The sequence below is a fragment of the Atheta coriaria genome, unplaced genomic scaffold, assembly GCF_025399875.1.
Source record: "Atheta coriaria isolate IRGN ID8LTWV9N9 unplaced genomic scaffold, Caltech_Dcor_3.1 hic_scaffold_4_pilon, whole genome shotgun sequence".
NCBI lineage: Eukaryota > Metazoa > Arthropoda > Insecta > Coleoptera > Staphylinidae > Dalotia > Dalotia coriaria.
The window spans coordinates 8,589,663-8,614,666 of NW_027045446.1; the positions used below are offsets into that span (position 1 = coordinate 8,589,663).

Consider the following 25,004-nt stretch of genomic DNA (forward strand, 5'->3'; position numbering starts at 1 on the left):
CACAACAAATCAGCAGCGCGGAGGGTTTTGTCCAAGCAGAAAATTAAGGACGTCCATAATTCAATTGCCGAACGAATTTCGCCAAACGCAACGAACCTTTTCATGTACATGCGAACGCAAAACGATCCGGAATTAATCATCATAGAATTAAATAGATTTTTTACCCCACAATGTATTCCTTTTAAACAATACAATAAAAGTTTAGTTGTAAATATTTTAAACCACATATAAACTCTAAAGATTTTATCAGAAATAATCATTGATAAGTTATACTAGATTGCCCTGTAGATAAGACATGTGAATTCACAATTCACGTTTCGTTATTGGATTGCCACGATCTAAATGGTAAATGCGTCGATTTAACATTCGGCATTAATTTATTAAAGTCGTTCAGCTATGGACTTTAGATCATTTTTATTGTCATTAAGATGTAGCTAGGAATTGTACCAATTGTCCTCGTCTGGAAACCTGGCTGCAAGCAGAGAAAAATACGAATAGATCAGGTTGCTTGTGGCAAAGTTTCGTCCTTTGGTTTATGCGCGAACATTTGAAAGAAACGCGCGTATACGGCGAGTTATTTCCAATAATCCTCTTTTAGTTTAATTTATTAGGTAATTTATTACATCCCCTTTCTCCACTTTCTCATCCCCAGTGTAACAGGGAGGAGCACATCCGCCCGCCGCCGGTTTTCGCATCTTTTACTCTTCTTCTAATAGCAGAAACTCTCGGGCGTGTTCACCCTTGCAACCCCGCATCCCGCCAGAAACGAACCGCGCGAATAATATACGCGAATGTAATTGAACTACTTTTCACAAACCGCAGAAATAACTTAGAACATTGCCACTGGACTTAAAATACGGATTACATAATTTCTGAGTCCTTGGTAACGATATTCATTGCTTCCTAATTAATTAATTAACATAATAACTAAACATGTTTGCATTTCTGTGAAAAATTGTTTGATCTCTCTGTATTTGATAAGTTTTCCCGAACTTGTCATTTGACGTCGGTATAAAACATGTCACGCTCCCAATGCTAAAAAGAACTTGTGGATGCCACACGAGGAGCAGACGAGAAAAGGACTAAAAAATCTCGCGTCCTTTTCACCGCACGCGGTGGAAACTTTTTGCCCTCGCGCGTCTGAGAATTATGATGGCCAGCAAAATTGCCTCCGGAATATCAACGAACTTCCTTATCATAAAAGAGGAATTAAGATGAACGACGTTCGGAACATTGCTGAAATATTTATCAACGTGTATTTCATACACATCCACGATTCTTCGGGCTTTCTAAATTTAAATCAGAACGTGTGCCTGTCAAAAAGATACAACCTTTTGATACACTTATATAGGTACAAAGATGTATATTAAAAACATACTGGGTTCATTTTAAAGTTTTTAATTTTTTTATCATTTGAAATAAATTACAGTCACACAGACGACAGAGAAAGTGTTTGTGGGGTGGGTTGAAACAGGGGAGTGAGGGCCTATATTACACACTGAAAAAAAGTTCTATCGTATTTTCCACTTTGAGCAACAAATAAGCAACAAAACTTGTGTATATATAAAAAATAATAATACAATAATAGATAATTCAATAATAATAATTCAGAACAAACAAACAATAAAATATACTAATCGAATAGTATACACTCTATCCTTAACTATTATTGGAAATATTACAATATTACTTCAATATATCATGTTGCCGCATTCACGCATTCGACATTCGCGCCGTCACACACGCCTTTCAGTCAGTAATCGTTTATTTTTCGTTTGAATTTTTGTATTTTTATTATTAAATATATATGTACAAGTTCATTTTTCATCCGCGCAGAATTTCACTCCTGCTTCGCAGCGCACTGACAAACTGCGGACTCGAATCCTATCTTATGTACTTAACACGAGCGTGAGCGCTCACATCGTTTCGTTAAAGCCCATATTAAGTTTCGGAGAGCAAGGTACAGAGTTCCTCCGTTACACATTTACTGGTTTTCTTTGTGGTTAGCTTTCCTTTTGGAATTTTCAGACAGATTTACTTTTGTATCCAAAGCGCAAATGAATCTAGGGGCGCAGAGCTAAGACAATGGCAAGGTAGCGGCAAGAGAATCAAAGACTTTTGAAATTTTGATTTTAACTGTGTTTTATGCACCCCAGATTCGAATGCTGCTAGGACTGGCGTTACGTTTATTCTGTATATTTATAGCATACATATTATTTTAGTATTTAAGTACACATTAGTAGTAGTAGTTTCAATTTATGTTTACTTTATTTAAAGTTAAAAACGTATACAATTTGTTGTACTTTAGTTCATCTTATCATCAGCGTCAGTGTCGGCGTGCGACTCAATGTTGTAGAGTGTAATTTGTAAATATAAAAACAATTTCAACAAAAACAAATAAAATAAAAAGTGCGTATACAAAATGTATTCCAAAGTAATTTACAAAGAAATTGGCAAAAATAGAATTTAATTTATCGCTTCGCTTATGGTTTTTCTTAGATTTGCGCTAAGAAAAGCATTGAGAGATCCATAGTCATGTGTCGTTTGATGACACAAATTATTTAAGAAACTTACTCGATAAAATTACAACTAAATTTCGCTCAGCTCTCTTGTTAATCGTTTTGTTTTGCTTGTTTAAGTCAGTCACATGTCTGTATCTTGTTCTGTTTGCTTGCATGTATATACTAATAAATTACATACCTATATTTTGCACATTCGACTTATCATTAGGCTATAATATCATATATTTATTACAGTTAAAGTACAATTACAATTTGTTGCAATGTTAAACATCCAAATTGGTTTTTTCAAGTCATTTGTTTAGCAAGTCACCAAGTTTTCGAATTTCGTTTAATGCCACTGTGACAAATTGCATTTGCATGAATATAATTTAATTAAAAGCTGTCACTTGCTCATTTCTATACATGTTTACGTATTTTCCATTATCCTTAATGTAATATCAATTAATTACGTATATACTTAATATAAATAGGAGTATTTCAGTTTTGTCATTGATTATTACGTATATCGTTCACATGTTTGCACATGTTTTGTTCATTTATTCAATGCAATACTATCGAGTTTTAATTTCCTCTCAGTGTGATTGAGATTTACTTTTTGAGAAATATGGCACAGTTGCACAGTAACGTTTAAGTGAAACTGTTAATATTTACAATTCTCAACGTGTCCAACATTCAATTTCATCAATATTTCCAAACACTTTGCCAAAAATACACACTGCTCTCCAAATCCTTTTTGAATTCTCATGCTGCCTGCCGCACGTTCCATGTAGGTAATATATAAATACGAAATACTTTGGATTACTAATTAATTCATAATTATCTTCATATAATATCTTTTTCTCGTTGCGCACAGCAGCAGCCCACTTCGATTTACGTATAATTGTTTTCGCTGTTGCGATCGCATTCAGCGCGTACATCTTTAGTTTACAATATTATCATTCAATATATTATATCGTAATTACGTGCTATATGTAAATTTCATATCATTTTATACACCTACATTTAAAAGTATACACAATTTTCACAAGTTGGGTCCAAGTTTGGCGTAGTACGTATATAAGTTTCGTGGCTTTCCGCGCGTCATCTGAGTTTTGCTGGCGAATGCTCCTCAAATGGTGCTGGTGCTCCCCTTCTTGCAAACAGCCACCCGCAATGGATGAGATGACGAGCGTGGAAAACGTTACGTATGTGCAGAATTTCATTTAGCAAATGTGTAACTTAGTGTCAAACCGGCGAGGGTTTTACTGATTTTGTCGTCGATTTTAATTCACCGATCTGAAACAAAAACAAAGATGCCAATTAAAATCATAGCTCAAAATTTTGATAATCATAAATTTATGTTTATCACCCAGATGATTCCGAAATTAAAGTAAACAAAAACAATTTTTTATTTGCTTATGTTTTTCGTTGCATATCCGCGATTATTTATTTAGATTTATGATTATAGTATCTACATATCCGTGCAATAGCTCTTCAGATTTTTGTATGCTGTGTTGAACGAGCCAAAAGTGCTTTCCAGGACTGTATCAACACGCCCCAAGAAACCTTTGACTTGACGGTTGTTGCAAATAAGGACTGATAGAAGCCGGATCTGACCGAAAGCGGTTTATTCAAACGTATTGCTTATATCGCTGCTTCCGAATGCCGAGTGTCTTCGTGATGGTGCTTGAAACAAGCGAAGATATTTATTTATCCAGACATATATAATTTCCTTGGCTCTATGAAATTTGTCGCGCCATTTAACTTTTCCACATTGGAGGCAACGCCGTCGCTTCAAGCGGCAGAGGCTCGTGCTCATACACAGATATATCACACATAAATATCGCAACTGTTTGGTCGGATTACTTTTCTTATACTTTTCAACTTGGCTTTGTTTTGATTTTTATATAAAAGATATTTTCTGTTGTTGAAAACGTGAAATCAGACAATTTTTTAATCCTCGTTACAACTTAGAGTTACGACCGAAAGTGTTGAATGAAGATAAACTGGCGGCGAACGTGAGTGTGTGCAAAAAAAAGGGGGAAGAAAAAACCGGGCGGCGAAGATAAACCATAATTAGTCCCGGTGTCATTTACACTTGTTATTTAAATTTAAAGTGGCGCAAACGTTTGCCAGTCGCGCGCATGCATGAACGCGCGTTGTTCTTTTTTGTGTTTTATTTCGGCACGTTTTTTTCTCTGCTGGCAATTTGCGCCTGGTAGAGATAGAAATACGAATGCGGGGGGAACATCCAGCATCTCGGTGTCACCCTCGCGCCGAATCCCGTTATTAGGATAAACGGCCAGGACGCAAATACATATTTATTGTTACAATATATATAAATCAGCTTAGCGAACCGTGTGTCTAGCTGTAGATATTCGTGCAACTGTAAAAAAAAAGAAGCAACAAAATCATAGCAAATGTTTATTGTAGAAATCTAGATAAACATTGTTTGCGTCTTAAGAAGTTTGAATAATAAAGAATGTGCAATTTTCAAGCATAAACGAATTGAATGTGAGAGAACGGTATTCAAAGCGCAGAACGAGCAAATTGCGTATCGTTCCCGAGCAATTACTCATGTCCTGCGCGGTGATATACGACATGGTCCAGGTGTTTCAGTGTTCCGCTGCCGCCGCCGCCTCCGCCAGCACGCCCGTAGAGGCGGCAGCGACTTCAAACCGACGCGCTCGCACTCCTCGCTCGGCAATACGTCTCACGAACCAATTTTCGGTATTTTCCTCATTTTCCTCCACACATTTCATCCGACAAACAAACTTTGCGCGCGAAATTTACAATCGTACAATTAATAAATATCCAGTCATTAAATAAGACTCCCAGCCGGCTCCAGCAACGAATGAGATATGAATTAATTAAGATTCGAAATGTTGGATATAAATCACATGTTGGAGAAGCTTTCCGAGCATGACAGATTTCGATACTTCGAGTACTTCTTATTATGTGGGCATAATATGCGTATTGGTTGTGTGTACTCTACCTCTTCTCGTATATAGTAGGTACGTGTAACATCACTCCCATGCGTCGCACGAAATAAATTGAATTATGAGATTCCGAACGAGTTTACATAATGTTAATGCAAATCAATTGCCGACGACTACCGGCCGAGTCGTAAATCAATTTACCATAGTTTGAATTTGCTATATAGTAGTATCTGCATCACCCGGAGCGCGGAGACAGAGATGCGAAACGCTAAGGCGCACGTCGACAATGAAGCATGATTAATGTGCGCGCTGATGAATTATTATCTTTGCATTTTCGGTGCGTAAATAACAATTCGATTAATCAGTTTACCAATACTCAAATATGTATTTGCAACAACAAATAATCTTCTGCAGAAAGGAGCAAAAAACAAGAAAGATAATTTGTGTTTTTTTTTTCGGTTTCTTGATCAAATTTTCTTTTTTTTACCATGAAATTTTCAGGAAGGCGTGTATTCTAGTGCATCAGCATGTGAAGGCCTCTCTTGGAGCATGACAAAAAATAAGGCACAAATCTCTGTCCGCAACACTTCCTCGAATTTTAAAGCACTTCTTCTTATCGAAAGCGAACGATCTATATTCCAACGCCCTCCGTCACCCTACGCGTATTTTTTTCCTACTTTGTGATGCTTGGAAAGGCAGTACTTCTTGTCGGCGTTGTTGTTGTAGCCGTTTTTGGATGTTGCGCGTACATGCATCAGGGTGGAATGGTGCGCACCGAAAAAAGAAGAAGAACGAGGTGGCACACACTAGCACGCCGTTAGGGGTTGGTTGATGCGAAAGCTGGCCCCCCTTAGCAACCGCGTGCGCGCGCGAGAAGGCAATCCTTCACGTTGGAAAGACGTAAAACTCGTTGCCATGGAGATAAATCTACCCTATTCGTAATTGGCTCTCTTTTCGCTTACGTTTAATTTCGTGTTAATTCCCTACTCATTAAAACCATCTACCGACCGCACCAGTATATAAAAATAAAAATGCAACACGAGTTGAATCATAATTTGACGATGTTTTAATTATTTATTCCATAAATAAATTATTTTATGCATTAAGTATTTGTTGTGGGCGAGGAAATAAATAATAGGTAAACTAAACGTATGTAAATTGTATCCTATCCTCAATCCCGAGATTAAATTCCCCTCACGATAGCGCGAATCCCATTTATCCTGGCCGGTCCGCGCGCACATGTTATACGAAATAGAACGGCGGCTCCGGCGGCGGCGGCGCGTCCGTGAGGTCTCACCCTCAAGATGGATCGCCTGGTTTCTCCGCAGTATACTTTCAAATTAGTGTTATTGTACTACCGCCGGCAGCACAGCCCGGTGTGAGCCTTAGGTACAACATACAACTACAAATAATGTGTGTCTGCCCTTGCAATTTCTTACGGAACATTCCCGACTCAACAATTAAAAATGTTAAAAAAGGCATTCAATACGCATAAAAACCCATAACGGTAATTTTAATAGCTTTTAAGGTAAATTCTTTTGTTAATACAACCGTGGTGTCCTTGCGGGAGACAGGTAACGGTAAAAAATTTAAACGGAATATTAGCGTGCAATTTTTCGTTTACCAAGGCCGTTGGCTGTTTGCGATCGCCCAGCGTACAACAGTTGTGCAAAGAAGTGCAATAAGTCAAAATGCACCATCTGCGGCCGCTCTAAAAGCGCGCTCGCCCCGCGAACGAGAAGAAAAAGTGCGCGGACTAATCTAATTGCTTCTCCCATGCCGCCATAAAACCATCCACCATCCCGGCGTTGCGTGCGTCGACCGAGGCGAAGACACGACCACGAGGAGGCCGCGAGACGACGGATAGAGACATCTTGCGGTTCGCGGAATACGGAGTCATAAAGCAGGCCGGGCGAGGACATAAATCGCAACGCGAGAGCGGTGAGCGTGCGGGCGAAGAACCGCGCCCCGCGCGAAAAAGAGACCGCGCGTCATACAAATTCTCAATTAGTCGCTTCGGCTGCGTGCGGCGCGCGTCCCGCGGCTTCTTTATTAAACAGTAAATACCGGGTGCGTAAATTATCGGCGCATGCACCCCGGCGGAAAACACGCTCGGAGGTTTTACCTTCGGGCAAGAAGAATTACGACCGTTATGAGCAACTTTATTTCGGCTCACTATTTAAGCACGACATATAATGAATATAAATATTGCAATAAAATTGTGCTACTTAAATTATACACGCGTCGAAAGCTGCATTCTTCCTTGTAACAAGACATAATTATCAAAACTTGAGCACAATGGAAATGTGTGGAATCAGGTGGTCATGTCACGTTCCACACGACTGTCCAATAGACTTACTGAGACAGATATTCAACGAGCGAACGTTCACCTTAAAATAAAGTCGTTCGACTAACATCTTATCTTAATTTGTTCGCTTGCATTATCCGCAACTGCATCATTCCATTAATTAAAACCAAAAATCAGAAATACAAAGTCCGATTCCAGAATTGCAAGTTTGCTGAATGTGATAGAACTTAAAGCGCATTTAATGCTAAACGTTGTTTATGTGCATCGGTGCATGTCTTATCGATATCGTCGATCTGACTCCACGCGCTCGCTAGTTCTCTTTCTGCAAGTTAAAACTTAAACTCATTCCTTGGGACCACGACGATGTCTCCATCTTCAGCGTCGTTGTCGCTAGATGTATATGTCCTACATGCTTGGCAATGTCTTACAAGCAATTAAAATAAATTCAGGGTAGTACGTACCGGGTACAAATATTGCATCACGCTTTTTGTAACAGTATCACGGATCGACGCACGAAATCAAAGGGCACGAACTTCTTAATTAAAACACGACTATCTAAATCTTTTCCTTTTTTAAACGTGTTCATGGATTAAAAAAAATGAAGAATTTGCGCAAGAATATAATTTTGCAATGGAAAAAAATTGCTGGAATCATGCGAATTGTAGAAATAAGAAATATTGAGAAATGGTGAGAGGAATTGGAAGGTTCGTCCCGCCGGCATAAAGGGATGAACGAGCGCAACCGGAGCGATATCTCATAGCAGCTCCCCATATTCCCACCCGTTTGTCGCAATCAACATCCGGTTTTCCAGTCTAGTAGAGAAAGAAGTGAATTTGTAGCGCGCCATCAGCATCGGGCGCGCCTGGAAAATACAACATGCAAAGGCCAGCAAAATCCGAGCGCCATTCGTATCCCATACACTTATTCTTATTCCCATTTCGACTCCTCTCGCAATCTCTTTTATTTTTCGAGCTTTTTGCTCCGGGGGTGTCCGGACCCCGGACGATTTTTACTTTTTCGCCCAGAAACAGTGTATTGTGAATACTTTTACCAGGACTTCGACATCAACAAACGCAGATACATGAAGTTTTCGAGTCGCGAGTTGTGTCCCCTCAGGCGTGCAGCTTCTGCAGTTTTGCATCGTTCAATCTTGATCTATTTGTTTGGTGATCCCCGTCGGCGGTGCGGCGCCCCTTTGCGTTCTTATCGCAGGCTTGCACTTCTCCAGCCGAGGCGTCCAATAAAAGTTATACGCAATCGAGACAACACCAATGATGCTCCCAGAGTTTGGGAGAAGGAAAGAGGATTCAAGGTGAGCTAAGCAGGATGAGGATGAAGAATGGCGGAGAGGAGAAGCGGGCAGGATTTATGGAAGCACTCGAAATTATATTTCAAGGTATAATAATGCATCAAATTCGGTTAGATGTATGGCAAATATAAATCTAGAATTAAATATTGGAACGGGAAGAATGAACGCGGGGCTTTGGCCCTCTGCGCACGACAAAGCAAGCCAAATATGTATGCGGGTGAAAGATGTATAATATACAAGATGTTGCAAATAATTTTCTAAAAAACAAACGAAATGCCCGATTTTTTTTCATATTTTGATGAATGATTTTTCTGCAATTAGATTGATGCGTTAAATGTTTGGCATTTTTTCGGGAATCTTGTTTGTTCCAGAAGATGCGATGCGCATACCGGATGAGTTGCAGTGGAAAAGTATGGCGGGCGGTGTGCACGCTTTCCGGTACGATATATTGGGCTGCGAACGTCGGCCGACGCGGCATTACTCAACTGTAAGCCGGAACAATCCCCCAATTTATCCGAGGCCGGGCGTACGCGCCGCGGCGCGCTCAGTGTGGCAAAGGTGCAGCCGTGGATGCGCGCTCGCGCGCGGGGGCGGTCGGCGGCGGGGTGGCTTTTTGGACGGGCGGATCTCGTTGGGATTTGATGAAACTCCGAGCGCGCGCAAACCCGCTAATCCGACCGGTTAACTAGCTTTGCAAAATAGATACGCAATCCAAAAAGTTTAATTTACAGACGCGCGTGAAGCCAAGCGCCGCCGGCGGGTCGTCGGTCGGGCGGCCTGCGGCATTGCGATACCGGCCCAAACAACAAACGGGAGCCAACGGCCGTAAATCAAACAACAATTTATTGCGATCCGAACGCGCGCGCCGTCTCTCCGGATGGCGACTTGCGCGATTGAAAACGTCCCGGAAAGCTTTAAATTGGCACGGTCGTCATCGATCATTCGTCGTGTTGTGTTCGGCCGGCGCGAACTCGCGAAGGACAAGTTTGGCGAAACAAGTAATATCGGAATCGATCCGTCGGGAAATAAGTTTTTCAATGCGCGACGTGCCGCCGAGGGCCGTGGAACTGGCGAAGGAAGCCGAGTAGGCAAACAGAATTGAAAAAGTTATCGCCAAACATGGTAAAAAAAGTTTGGGAGGAAAGACGGATATAAAGAAGTTGCGCTGCAGTTTCGTATTTATTGAGTTTGAAGAAAATTCACGAAACTGCGACAAGCAGCGACACAACAGGAATAGAAAGTAATGCCCAAGTGGAAAGTCGTATACAGAACCATCCAGAAACTTCAAAAATCAAAAATATCATATTGTAAAAATCCCTCTACATTATTATAAAAATAGTCAGTAGCACAACACCCTCAATGCAATTGTAGATTTATCTGACATTAAATAGGACAGTTGAAAATGAGTTGAGAAATCCACCAAGAGATAACAAGACGAATGTGACTGGAAGTATACATTTCGAATCCCGAATCCCGGTCGCATATGTGTACGGCATGCGGGTCGCGTACAGTATATTGCGATGCTATGGCGAATCGGGATAGCCGGGTGAGTTTCGGAAGGATGGCGCACGATGCGACACAACGGCGACGCCCGTCACATTGCTCATTCTTCGCGCACTCAGCACATTTTAAAATGTATCAGCCCCACTATAAAATTACAATAAGTTATGTCTAGCTGCAACCCAGCCGCCGCCCAGGTTATACGTGCCCACGGAGCTATTCCTCCACGTTCAGCTGGTTTTGGCGTTTTATTTCGCGCGGCGCACTGGTACACGATTGCGGCATTTTTATGCTGTGTGCATGAAAAATAAACTTATCTTCATACACGACAACTCTGGCAAATAGCAAGACACTGGTCTATCGATTGTGCATCGGTGGTGCCGTGCTAAGGCGACATAAAACTAATTGGATTTTTTGAAGAATAACGAAATTGGACACAAAGATTTAAGCGGAAAATGCGAGAAGGGATAAAGAACAGATGCTCGTCGCCTGCCACTTTTCGGTGTTTTCCTCTACCATAATTGTGATTTAGGTGCACGCAAAATAGGCTCCAACAAGAAGAGAACAAGACGAGGGATGGCATTACTGCCTCTTGTGGACCAGTGGAACAAAATGTTTACAGAGCACGCGAGGCTCAAAATTAAAAATTTCCCCGTTTTTTTTCTCGACGATTATTGCGTGTTTGTGGGTTTCAAATGTCATTTATTATCGCCTGGTCCACTGGTTCGCCGCTAAAAAAATGTATTTTTATATTTATAAAGGATACAAATATGGAAGAAATGTGCGATATATGTAACAATATAGGAAATCATTATCATCGCAGACAGATAAACAAACGTATCGCGTTTCGCCAAACGGAAGTCATCCCGGAATGATTCATGCATGCGAATTTATTACGTCAGGATTCTCGCGTTGCAGCCGCAGCGAGCCAAAGAGGGACAGGATGAAAACTATGCGCCGCGCCAAGGAATGCCAGCGCCCTTGCAGCAGCCGAAAACAAATTCCCAAACTCTCCAAACTTCCAACTTCAGCCCGTCGTCGTCGTGATCGAAGCGAAAGAACCACAAAACGTACAAAAAAAAAACACGCGAAAAATTTATTCAAGTTTAACCCATTGAGCACGCCGCACAACAACTCTCGGCGAATAAACCAACAACGGCCAAATGATTTTTAGGTGCATTACGAGCGGAGACGCAGAAGTTTCCTCTCAAGATGGGAGGCGAATGGCCATTGTGATATCGGGACGGTTTTGATGGAAATGATTTACGTCGCACCTAAAAGTGTACAATAAAAAAGATAGAGCGCAAATTTAGATAATGCATATATTTCGCAGACGCATAAATCAGGGGATGCGCGCTCGCCGCGAAAGAGAGCGTCGAAGAAGGAGGAAGAAGAGTCGGGTACAGCGGACGCGCTCTCCAACTTCGCATACAAATCATACAAATGGTTTCGGCATATCGCAATAATACAAATTTACTAATGTAAAAATCATGAGAGGGATATTTATATTTACGATTTCCTAACTCGGTAAGTCTTTGCGCAAACTTTCGGTTCATCGAATCTCTTCCGGAAAAGTTTCTACCTACTTACATGTTTTGCATTTGTCAAATGCCACAAATTGCATCAATTTGTTGCATAAATGTAAAAACCGAAGAAAACGAACAAGGAGAAGTTTTACAGTGTCCGAAATGAAGTGCGTTAATCAACTGGGGGTGTTTAGTGGCGAACAAAAGGAGTGAGCGTCAGTAAGCGCTTAGCTTGGTTGGGGTCTCTCTTCGTTTCACATTGTGGTCTGGTCGCCCGAGCGCCGGCAGTAAATTATTGCATATTAATCTCTTCGGCGCAGTGCTCGTGTATTAGTTCCCTTAATTACGCACTTGCATAGCGCCTAAAGCGAGTAAGAAGCACTAAAATCAAGAATTTGCAAAAAGTCTAACTAAAAAGCAAATATTGAGTCGTACGAGTTCACAAACCATCGGGTTGAAGATTGAAAAGGGCCGTAAACAACATCGAGCGCTGGATAATTACATAATCAGTGGGCATCTATCGTGGTGATGCCAAGCATGGCCGAGTGCATCGGTGTGCTAGTAATCAATTTGGTTTTCGTTCGCGCAGCGTTTGGAGAAACGAGAAACAACTACAAATTACAATTTCCGGCCGCGCTACTGCGCTACCGATGCAAACGCAGTGCGGACAAGATATACGAGTTGTGGGTCTAATGCATAGCCATCCTCTTTCATATATACTTTCATATTACTTGCTTCAGCAGCATTATCTATTCTGCGTATGTGCCTCCCTGTATGCGTCGGCACATGCTTTGTATATGATAAAATATTACTGATTAAAAGCGTAATAAACACGTGTACGCAGGCGCACGTATGGCACTTAGTAATTAAACAAATCGAGAATCATAAAGTGCACTTTGTTATAAATTAATTTGCGTTTCGGGGCCGCCGGCCGACGACGAGAGGGCCAAAGTGTGTGCACGATGAGTGTGAGCAGATGGAAGAGAGAAGAGGCCGGAATATGTGTTAATGTGTAAATTAAAACACGCGCACTTGGCGTTTTGATCAACGATTCGTTAATGGATGTTATCAAGTTTAATATGATTTCGCGCCGACGTAATGAATTTATGCGTCCGGAATTTGTTTTCGAAACTCAATCTAGCCACAATGCGGAATTGCATTTGTTTTGGGCACTGCGATCCTCCACAACAGGGCATTAATCAAGTCTCCAAAAATTCCAAGAAGGAGTCGTAAATCTTGGAAGTCATTTGAATTTTGAATAATATCTTGTTTAGAAGCTTAGAGATCTCTACAAACAGCGCGAGTTTGTGTTCTTGTGTCTGTGGAGAACAAAGATTCAACATAAAAAATAAACCATGAAATGTAAGACAAAAGTAAAGTATAAGGTGACCACGTATTTATTTATGTGTCCTGGAGTTGGAAGAAGAACATCTCTATCTTTCCAACAGGCCTAGGAGATTTCCAGATATGATTTGAAGACGTAGTAATTCCGGTAAGAAATACAATTCTCAAGATTATAATTAAATGTATTTGTGTGTTTGTATTAAAATTGACACCAAATGAAAAATGTGGCTGCGGTTTGTTTCATAACCAAAGAGCTTGAGGCTGTATCAGCGGGGAGCATCTTCCCATTCAAGCCAACACGTGACCAACACTGCACTAAAACAGCTCGAATGTCATTTTGGCAGGTTACATTGTAATTTTGCAAGAATTAAGCAATAAATTCACGTTTCTTATGTAAAAAATCAACAAAAATGTTTAGCAATAAACTACTCGTTGATGTGCACGATGGAACGTCGAGTGGTCTCATGAAGGCACATAAATTAAAATATGGAAATGCAGAAACGGCTCCAACGACAAGTTGTCTACCGCGAAGTTACAACAACTTGACTTCGAAGCTCGTGTGGATAAAAACACGAAATACCAAGTGGTAGGTAGAGAATTCAAACACACACCGACTGCAGTAAAGAAACGGTCCTCGGAGAAAAGTTAACTAACAGTATATGTTTCCACTTTAATTTGGCAGTTTAACATTTTCGGGCGCATGCACATCGCTAGAATAGCGAAGCACTTCTCGTATAGTAATTTATCGGGCGTTGAATTGTTGCCGGCAATAAATAAACGAATAAAGAATAAAAGTAAATAAGAACAAATAAAGTCGGGCGCGAGTCGGCGCTTGTAAATAAGCGGAAAGCTTGATGTATTTGTTAGTTCAGGCGCTTCCCGGTTTAAAATATGGCCGAACGCCCGGTCCGAGTTTTCTCAGTGCGCTCACACCACCCCCGCCGTCGCCAGGGCTTCCTTCCATCCCGCGGCCTCTCCTTTCCGGCGCATCGCGGCGAGATGCAAAAATGTTGGGCGCGCACGATGCGAACGAAGGAAGTAATTTTCCAAAAGCGCGCTCGCGCTTTCTCGCTCTCTTCGTCTCTCGCATATTCATTAGGATTTTCGTGCTTACGCGCGTCCCCCTGCCGCCCATCCCGAAAAGCGCAACGCTTTTCACGCGCGTTCATTTCGTTCCTTTTTAAACGGTTTAAGTAAAGCTTTGCGCTTCGCGTTTCTGGTTTTGGCGCTGCATGAATGTTAAGCCCTGGTGTACACAATGCAAAAATTCGCTCTTTGGCGTTGAACGCCGGACCGAAATGAGATGAATGTTTGTTGATCTTTCATTTTCGAGCAGCCGACACGTTCCTCAATAAACACGTGACTGTTCCAAGCCGCGAGGTTTTCATAGGCGACGTTTCTAAGCGTCTAACTTTAGCCGTGATTTCTTTCATTTTGTTTAAACCTCGTTTGGCGAGAGAAACGCGCAGGAAATCCCCTCGAAGTAAGCCCTGATACTCCACGCCTGCTGGCCGGGGCTGCGCGGGCTGAAGCCGAAGCAATAAAACAAATCTCCGGAGAATTATGGCGCGGGCTCAACGCATGACAGCTGCGGAGCTTTCGCCTTAAGAAAATACTAATCTATATGAAATGAACGCTTGCCTTGAATCCAGTCGGAATAACGCAACGATTTTGCATATTGTCTTTACGTAAAACGTTTTTATAATTTCACCCAAAACTATTTCACAGCGAAATCTTCAGATTTCGTTTACCGTTTCGTGTTTGCCAGGTTAATAAATTCCGCGTCGGCCATCAAGATTAACTCCAGTGGCACACAATAGTTTTAGAAACTTTTTTAAAAAGACCAACTCTCCCCCCACCCCTGCCACGCTTTGGGGCGATTGCATCCAACCATCCGGGAAATGAGGCGACCGCAAAGATAAAGCTCCGTTTTCGGGTGAGAACGACCACTAACACAATACGACGCGCCGCGCGAAAGAATTATAAGAAAGACGACGCAAAACGGGCGGCTAGGCCCCCATCGTGTGAGAGCGCGAAAGAAGTCGAAAGAAATTGGATGTAAGTGGCAAATGCGTATCGCGCGCGCGAGTTCCTGCTCGTGGAATATCGTAGAAGAAGAGCTGCGAACTTTTAAAGCGAGGCCCTCGCGCCATAAATTGGTGGATACAGATGGGCCCGGTGTCGCATGGAGGCATCTGCAGATAAAGCTGTTTCGGTATACTATATACCCCCCTCGCCCCAAAAGCCGTGGCAAACGAATGCCACCCGTTCCAATTCTATTTTAACTCGTTTTTCCGCGACGCAAAGTGAACACCAAAGTCGGTCGTATATTAAACCAGGAGCCGGGAGACGTTCGAAGAAGAAATTTAAATTTAATTTGCATTCGTTTCAGCATATTTTCGCGTGCGTGAAAAATCGGCGCGGAATTAAATTCGAATACCTTAATGACCCAGATACAGTTTCGCGTAAGACCTTTTCTATTTTACGAGCGTACCTGTGGATATAAATATGTAATGCGTATCGGCGTTCGGCCTGACTTAATAACGCGCATGAATTATTCCGCAGGTAATCCGGGATTACACCGGACTTGATTACGATAAATTACGAGATTTTGTCGAATGCGTTTGAGTATAAATAATGATTTATTTAATTTATATCCTTGTCGCCTAGGTGCGCACATACTTTGCATGGCGTTTTAATTCTTTCCGCCTTTCAAATTTTACGCGCTCGCGTAATTGCAATTAGAGGCACATGCAAATAAGATGAAGTCGTCACTCGACGCGCGTCGCCCAAGCAGCACGTAGAAATGTCGTTTATAATATCAAGATGGCAGCAGATTACACTCAGATAAATAAAACGGAATGTTTAAAGTTGAAGCGTTCGTTTAAGGGGTATACGCCTAGATCTACCTCTAGTGTGATGGTCAAAGGTGAGGCGAAAGAAGAGAGAGTCCGGCTGAGATGAGTGAGGTAACGGAGAAAAAACGGCCGAACGAGAACGCAGCGATATAAATCCCGAAAACGTCGTCCATACATCTTTTTTCTAGGGTGAAATAGATACGAGTCCGGCCAATAAAAGGACCTTTTGTCCATGAAATACGAGCGCGTCGTCGTTTTCGATGGATTTTCTTCTTCTTCTCGCTTGCCAAGAAAGGAGCGCATCGTACTTCGCAATTCAAAAACAGTACCGCATTAAAAAATAAAAAAATAAACCGATATTAGTCACTTCTTTCAAGATCCCTTAACTCTCCAGTCATGATTTACAAAAGTATACTTTCTAAACACATCGTTTTGAAAGATACTAACCTGACCTTAGATTCTAGCGTGTTGGTTACCGTTTGGTGCGCATTACGACACGTATTCGTGTCCAGTCCCGGCGTGTTACCGCATATTCTAGACACCTCCAGGATGCAACCTGTCCGAGAAGTGTCAGTGACGTTATTATCGCTAGCTCATATCGGCGGCGATTTTTCTGTTGCTGTTCTATTCTTCTCTCAATTCCCGCGCAAGAACTCTCCCTAGGTGCACACCGCATGCATGGAGCAATAAAACATCTCGGTCGTGTATGAAGTCGAAGTTGAAGATATAGTTGAACTCGAAGCTCAAAGTTAAGATATACCCACTAGATGTAGCGTAGATGGCGCGGTGCGGAGCCAAAGGTGCAAGACGAAAACATGCAGATCTGTGGGGAACATCGCGATAGGTGTCAGACGAATAAGAATAACAAGAAGGCGCGAGAGGAGATCCGCGCAGGTTGGAATCTTGGAATTGTTGCATCGCAGTCGGCCTGCAGTTGTGTGTGTGTATGTGTATTCAACAGTTTATGATATATTTGCATGTTTTAAGGTCGCACCTAGGCATCGTGTAGAATGGAGCACAAACTTGCGCGCACCGAGCGCATCTCTCGCCCGAAACTGAGGTAACAACCGAGGTGCGCAACAATGGAAAGATGGAAATTATTGCCGCGCCGGGTTCTTTGTTTTCTGAGTAACTATGCATGTTTCTAGGATGCCGCGGCCCGGCGGAGGAAATGCAGCCAGCAGTGCAACTGAAACTCTCTGAAAGTGGCCGCTAAGCGCGGCGATGATGAATACGACGTGTTTGTGAAGTATGAAATTGCTGTTTCAAGAGAGTTCCACTCGGCAGGGAAGTGCATCTCGCGGTGTGCTGTTGTCGACTTGTGTCGAAATACTATGTGGACGCAGACAATGCCCAAGTCTGGATCTGATATACTTACTTATATATAGGAATATATCGTCAATTACGTGTGGCTCCTTAGGGAATGACGAATTCCCTACTCAATCAGTTGTCTCCTCCAGCAAGTAGCTCTCGATACAACTTTAACCACCATGAAGAAATTGCCATTTCACATGCGAAGTACAATTGAATTAAAATGGTAGATGTACCTCAATTGGTTCAATTTGAACCGTTGAAAATTAGTAGATCTCATATGCCCTCCCACAAAACAAAATAAAAATAAAGTCAACATAAGAAACGCGACGCGATTGCATTGGTAATAACTCGCCTCACGTCACAATCTAAACTACTCTAGAAGTTTGGTCACGCCAAATGCCTTTACGACTATCTGGGGTAATATAAAGAAAATGAAAAACACTATACGAACCCGGTGTGCATGTATCTTGCGCTCTCGCGCTCAAATTCGCATGTTACGCGTATCGCGGCTGCATGTGCCGTGAATATAAGGCAGTTACAGTCGCATTTGAAGCAAGTATATTCTTCTTCGGTCCGGGAGGCTCGCGGGGACGCTTCAAAAAGGTGATACAACAACTTGGACAACTTTCTTTAATTCCTCGCTGTTTCCTTGAGATATACACGTTGCACATACGTTCTGGTGCTGCAGTTTTCTATTTCTACGCGCGTCTGAAAGACATTACCTCATTTCGAACACCGCGGTCGGGATCCACTTTGGCTTCAGGCGTGGGGAGCGGTGTAAAGGTGTCCGCGCGCTTTTAAAATGCTAATCCCTCGCAAATGGGGTGCGCGTTATTTTGAATTATGGCCATTGTTTTACATTTTTATTGCGCCGCCCAGGCGCATCTTATAATAACGTTTTTCAATTTTACGTCACTGGCAACAAAAAAAAATGCAAACTTGACAAAAAAAAGCCAGGCGTGCACAAATTCGAAATTGTAAAAAATATCCATCATCCGCATGACTCCCGACAAACATCTGCACACAACATACTCAGCACTGGGCACGAAGACGAGAACATCCAACATGGTCACAGATAATCGCCGATAATGTCACTGCAGGAGGCCCGACGTGCTGTCTAAGACGGGACTAAAAAACGAACTGACAAAATTTTAAAACTTTTAAAAAGCTTCAAAAATTTCTGCTCCCTACTGTGAACAATTTTTTCTTCTCAAAACGAAATATTATGATTTACAACCTTTACATGACGACGTTTCATGGTCATTTCAAACATATTGAAGCTATTCTTCAAGTCAACTAGATAATTTGCTGTATCTAATGTCAGGTATACAAGTGGGTGGTAATCGTTCAATTTAAAGGGCAAATCTGCATTCTAGAGAGGGTAACGCTAAGGTATTGGTTCCTGGCTATATTCTTTACGAGTAACGATTTTCTTTCTACTCGTTCGTCCGTTGTGTGTGGGATGGCAACGCGCCGCGTGGGGCTGGCCGCCGGGGTGAAGAGGGGTGTGGGGTTGGTGCTGTTCGGAGGGAGATGTTTTATTGATCAAGCCCCCTCCTTATGGTCACGTGACGCGCGAGAGGGTATAACTCACCCCGGAGAGAGACAGACGAGCTATGGCCATGGAAGCCGCCACTACAACTAAACCCTCCAATTCTAACCTACAACACCCCCATCATATGACAAATGCAAGTGTAGTAAACAAAAACAATACAATAAATTATTTCTTACTTTATTAAAATTAGGAATGAATTGGAAGTTTATGAATGAAGTCGAGGTCACTAATGACGCTCATAAAAATCTAGAAGCAAAAAAATATATGATGGGCATTTAAAACTCCATCAAACCACGGTTGTGAGTGTTTTTTTATTTGCCGGTGAATCGGATTTGTTTGGGTGTGTGCATGGCGCGACGGAAAAGTTGAATGAAGTCCAACACCACGTTTGCACACGACCACGCCGAGCGTGAGTAGTAATAAAGCCTAAACGCACTTGGAGGTAGTTAAAGTGATTTTTATGACCTGTAAACGCGGTCGTAAAGTCGTAATGTCCCTCCTATTACACTGTTGCATGTTTACATGGTTTATAACCCGGACCCAAGTCGCGCAGTACCGGCCACCTTCACATAACCCGATCCGACGGTTAGCGAAATTTAGCAAACAGTAAATGTTTGAATCCCGTTCAACTTTCGGCTTTTATTTCATTTGGGGCATATAAAAATTGATCAAATTTCGACCGGAACACTGTGGGATACAATATGTAGAAAGTGGAGACGTGGCAAAGTAGAAGAGAATTGGTTCGAATGGTAGGCAATCCCCTCTGGTAGAATTCGGCCGAAACGCCGCCAGAGCGTGCAGGGCAAAGTGGCACTCGAAGGGGCTGAAGAGATTTACCAAGTCGCTCTCTTCTAACGCACTAAAACGCCAATAAAAGTAGCGCCCAAATGGTAGCAACGACCGCTCAGGGGTCGCCCTTAAGTGTTGCGGTTCGTATCTCAGCTAAATAAATATCAACAAGCTGTTTGCACTGATCTCAAACTCAATTCAATCAAATATATTGCGGATTTTCTCAAAAAGTGAAGTTAAATACACAAATGAAGACGTAATTCATTGCAATCCTCATATCTAATCAATCTTTTTCACACTTTACTGCCTTCGCATACAGTGCTACTGTATAAATACATGCATTTAATTGCATGATGCATAAATTTGAACGCAACCTGAACCTGAAGTCAGTCCATTGCCCATGCAAGGAGTAAAGAATGACTAAATAACTTTCCCCGTCCCGGGCAAAAATTCCGAGTCGAGAATTTACGCCTTCATGAGTAGATAAACAGATATAAATTAATTAAATAAAACATTGTTACGCGGGTGTTGGGCATCAACAAAGTCGAAGAGACAAGGCAACCAGAACATTGTTTAATTATGTAAATTGCGCGTTGGCAGCTAGGTGTACGGTATGTGGACTTGCATGTCGGGCAAACACTGTCCATCGCAATGAGATAAGACACGTTTATTGGTGAACCTAATAAATCACTAATATTTAAACACCTCCCACGCGAATAATGGTTGATCACACAAGATGGTGTATCAATAAATCGCCCCATTCATATTATGTGGTGACACAAATGCAATTTTGATTGATAAAAGGAAATTTAAAGTGTAAAGACCCCATGTCCCCATGACCTAGTGTCCGAGCGTGTCGGGGTCGGGTAGGCACTTTTAAAACCATCAAAACAAACCATAAAATACATAAAACGACGATCTGAGCAGGTCCCATTCGAATCGGATAACACCAAACTCACTCTAACTTAGCAAGCTGAGGATGGTACTCTCCTTTTTTAGCAAAAGTGAGTAGCCGAAGAGTCATTAGAGTAGTGTGGAGGACCAGACCTCAAGTGGGAGACAGAAACGGAATGGCCACACTGCTACATCAAGAGTGGGGTATATTCTATGGCTACACCATTGTATGCACGCCACTGGTGGGGAGCTCCTAGCATGCCATCGATTGCGTAAGCGGTCGCGATGACTACGCGAGTTATTCGAGTCATAACACGAGCCCGCCACCTAGCAGTCTCGGGAGCAACTGCATAAAGCATCGATTACACAAAAGCACCGCGAGAGCGAGTGCGGCGAGCGGCAAAGTTACGAGCCGGCGTTACAGTTTACGACTTTGGCGGGTCGTGCGAGAATAAAATCCCCAATTGAACTCGCACGGCGCGCTGCCTTCCACCTCGCGTCGAATCGACGAATAAAACCACTTGGTACATGCAGCCGTGAACATCGACCGCGGCGCATAAAAGTCGCAGCGTTGAAAGATTTTATGGCGTCGTAAACAAATTATTACTACTGTGCTTACGATCTGGTAGTGGTTGTAGTAAGTAGCAAAACCGGCACCACAAACGACTTCGATGACAATGTAAATTTTTTTTGTGGACCATTATTTTGACTTTATCTTATCTTTATAAAACTGTATAAAAACCGGTCGAACTGCATTAAAAAGGTAAATATATAGTAATAATTGAGGCATTCTGAAGTGAAGAAGAAGCGAATAGGGCGCCCCAACACCTACCCGACAAATATGGGAAGTTTATGTTTACGACCGCGATTAATAGAGGGCCATAAAGTTGAACTTGCGAAGGATGAACTACAAGATTTGTACTATTTGTGTAAAATTAAAATTCAAGTGGCATTTTATAAGTTGCAAATCCTAAACAAATATTATAAGGATTTGTTTTTAGTTCCCCGCACCTGGCGCATTATTTTAAATAACATTACTTCTATTGTATTCAAGTTGGTGAGGTGTCGCATTGAATGGTGCGCGCATGTGGGCGTGCTATTATGATTGTTATTTAAATTGAAATTTAAATAAACGTTCCGATGCAAATCGTAGAAAATAAATTAAACACACATGCACAGGTGACGCGTGCGTGTTGGTGTCTCGATTATCCAGCGAAAAAGGAAGGATAGACAAACGTGCGCGGCCAGCCGTGCGGCAGGAATGAAAGCGCTCCACGCTCGGAATTACTAATTAAAACATTAATCATTTAATGCAACTCGATATATCTTTGGTAATAAATATATCCCGGCCGGGCATAACGTGAACGTTTGTCGTCGGAGCACTTGAGATATTTACGCGAACCAGCGACGTTCGTATATACCTCAAGCGTGTCGCCGAGTGGAACAGCAACACACAGGAATCAGGGAATGAAGAATGAAGAATCGAGCCACGGTGTGGCTTCGAGCGTGCATGCGATATTCGTATTACGGCGTTCACGAACTCGGAGAAAACAACGAACGCGACTTGCAAGGGGATACATAAAGAACGCGCATGACTCGGCCCCAATGTGGAAATGTTGCAATGAAATGCTTAAATGCTTCGAAATTTAGCGAATCAGTAAATTTGTGATTTATTTCTTCGTCGCGTATAAAATAAACAAATGCATACGAATAGTAGGTATGCAAAAAGTACGCAGCGCGCAATTTAATGCAGATTACTTTTGTTTCGTTTTGTGCCTTATAAAGGACCAAGTTAAATTTAAGGACGTGATTTGTGCGCTTAGTAGTTAGCGAATAATATATTGTCGAATCGCGCAACCAAGAAGCCAAGAGCCTCTCACGCCCGTCCCGCCGAAAGATACTTAAAAACTGATAATTTAAATTGGAATATATACTTTATAGGTTTCGACTTTCTTATCTGTAATTTATACAAATTTATATGCACGCGGTTCGACTCCCTCAATAAATACCAAAAGGGGGGAATAAACGAATTAAGAACCCTCTAATGCTCAACGAGAAAGAAAAATTGAAGAAAAACCAAGGAGAAAATTATCTATTCCATTCGTTTATAGATAACTACCGCCATTTGTGGTCTAATCATTTTTTGATTTCCTCAATTATGGTCTAGCTCCTAGTCGCAACAAAATAACAATAGACGAAACAATTTTTGATAATTATATTCTTCAAAAAAGAGCTAACAAAAAGAATCCTAAAGGCTATTTGTCTATGCTAGTGGTCTAAAAATAAAAACATTTCAATAGTCTAACTAGAATCTAGGTTTGTGGTCTGGGCGGATATAATAAGCAGGTACTCTCTTTTCGGAGAGGCTTACCTTGTCTCCTAGGAGTCCGAAAACCGTCGCCGCTTCGCATCGCCCAAGGTGCACATCTACGACCAGCACTAGTTCTGGTCCACTATCGACGCCGCCGCCTTCTGTGCTTGCGCCTGCTTCTCCTGCTCGTTGAGCTCCTTGATCGCCTGGATCTCCTTCTTCAGCTTCATGCGGCGATTTTGAAACCAGATCTTGATCTGTCGTTCGGTGAGGCACAACGCGTGCGCCATTTCGATGCGTCTCCGCCGCGTCAGGTAGTGGTTCGTGTGGAATTCCTTCTCGAGCTCCAGCGTCTGGTATCGTGTGTAGGTCTGCCTACCCCGACGGCGTAATCCGTTCGCTCCTATACCAGCAGGAAGAAAAAACACACACAAAATTAATTTATCAATCAAACTAGCATCATCCAAATAACTAATATGAACGAATAGATACAATAACTCACTAATATCAACAGCAATTATTATTACGATGGTGTAAAATTGATTCGGTAGCGACAATAAAAGTCCAATAAATAAGCGCGCTCTATTGCCTGGCCGTGCCTTCCTACCAGCACGCATATAACTGTCTATTTATTGTGCGCTTATAATTATAGTCAATAAACACGGTGGTATACAGGTGTTTTTCAATGTTTGAATGTTTAAGTAAGCAAACAACGCATTCAGACTTAGAGAATTCGAATATTATTGATACCTGTAATAGTATTATGCACGAACACCGACCAACACAAGAACGACACCACGACTACGCGCCAAGAGAGCAAAACAACATGTATTACTCCAATATACAGGTATAGAGTAAGCAGCGCGGCGAGTTGGATTCGTGAATTCATGCGCACCTCGAGGCCAGCGGCGAGTACACGCCCCGCTTGCATCTCAGATGATTTTCCAACCGCAGGTATGCCTCATCCGCGCGCAGGTAACTAACACGACAGGCAAAAGAAATGGGTGTGCGCAAGATCGCTCAGCGGGAGCCTCAAAGATGGTTTCGATCTCGAGATGATGGAACCTAGCGGCGATACCATCATTGGACACTACTTAAATCATGAAGAAATGCAACAAGAATGTGACAAAAATATTTGGTGGTAAACCAAAGAGATTTAAAATAGAAAAAATAAAATTTCAATATTTTTTATCAAAATTTTTACTCTAAACATTTTGTTGTGGTTAATTTATTTATTTTTTACTTCTTGGGTTGGTTGTATGTAACGTCGTTTGTAATCGTTCGTGGATCGCGATATGTAAAACGAGAACACGCCGCGCACCCGAACCACCGAACGAAATCGTTAATGAAGACGCGATATCGCGATCGGGTTCAATATCTATCAGCCGCTGCTTTCCTTCTTTCCGTGCATGCACATGCGAGAAGGCTCTCGTGTTCGGAGGACGATCCTATCTGTGCGATCGTAAATATCGAATATTCGCCGACAGTGGTTCGCGCAACGCACTTCCATGCAGCTCTTTTTTTATCGCGGCACATGATGATGATATTCATACCACCTATAAGTGCGCTGGACTGCAATGCAAGCCGTGCCCATCCATCATGGCTGAGCGCTCAATGCAAGAGAGACGCGAAGAAAAAAAACATGAGATGATACCAGAGGTAGCAGGCTGTAATTAAGTTATTTACATATAAATCAAGCAATTACCATTTCGTGTGGCTGGTCAATTGCCCGGCCATCAGAGGACTAAAAACCCGTCAAAATTTAAATTATGAAACTGAATGTTTCGGATCGTAAACCAGCGCAAAATGATTGAAGAGTGAATTTGTTGTTTACTGCTTTATTGCTTCATCAAAAG

General features: G+C 42.1%; 1 protein-coding gene across 1 annotated transcript in view; it reads right to left on the bottom strand.

Annotated features, from left to right (window-relative positions):
• Positions 1–1,382: 1,382 nt before the first annotated feature.
• LOC135791336 (homeotic protein ultrabithorax) overlaps positions 1,383–25,004 on the bottom strand; it is an 81,343-nt gene continuing 57,721 nt past the window's right edge. Inside the window, exons 2-3 of the mRNA XM_065301716.1 lie at positions 23,209–23,551; positions 1,383–3,797 (exon numbers count right to left, since the gene is read on the bottom strand). Coding sequence (XP_065157788.1) covers positions 23,277–23,551 — 275 coding nt within the window. The 3' untranslated portion in view covers positions 1,383–3,797; positions 23,209–23,276. The remainder of the gene's footprint in view (positions 3,798–23,208; positions 23,552–25,004) is intronic.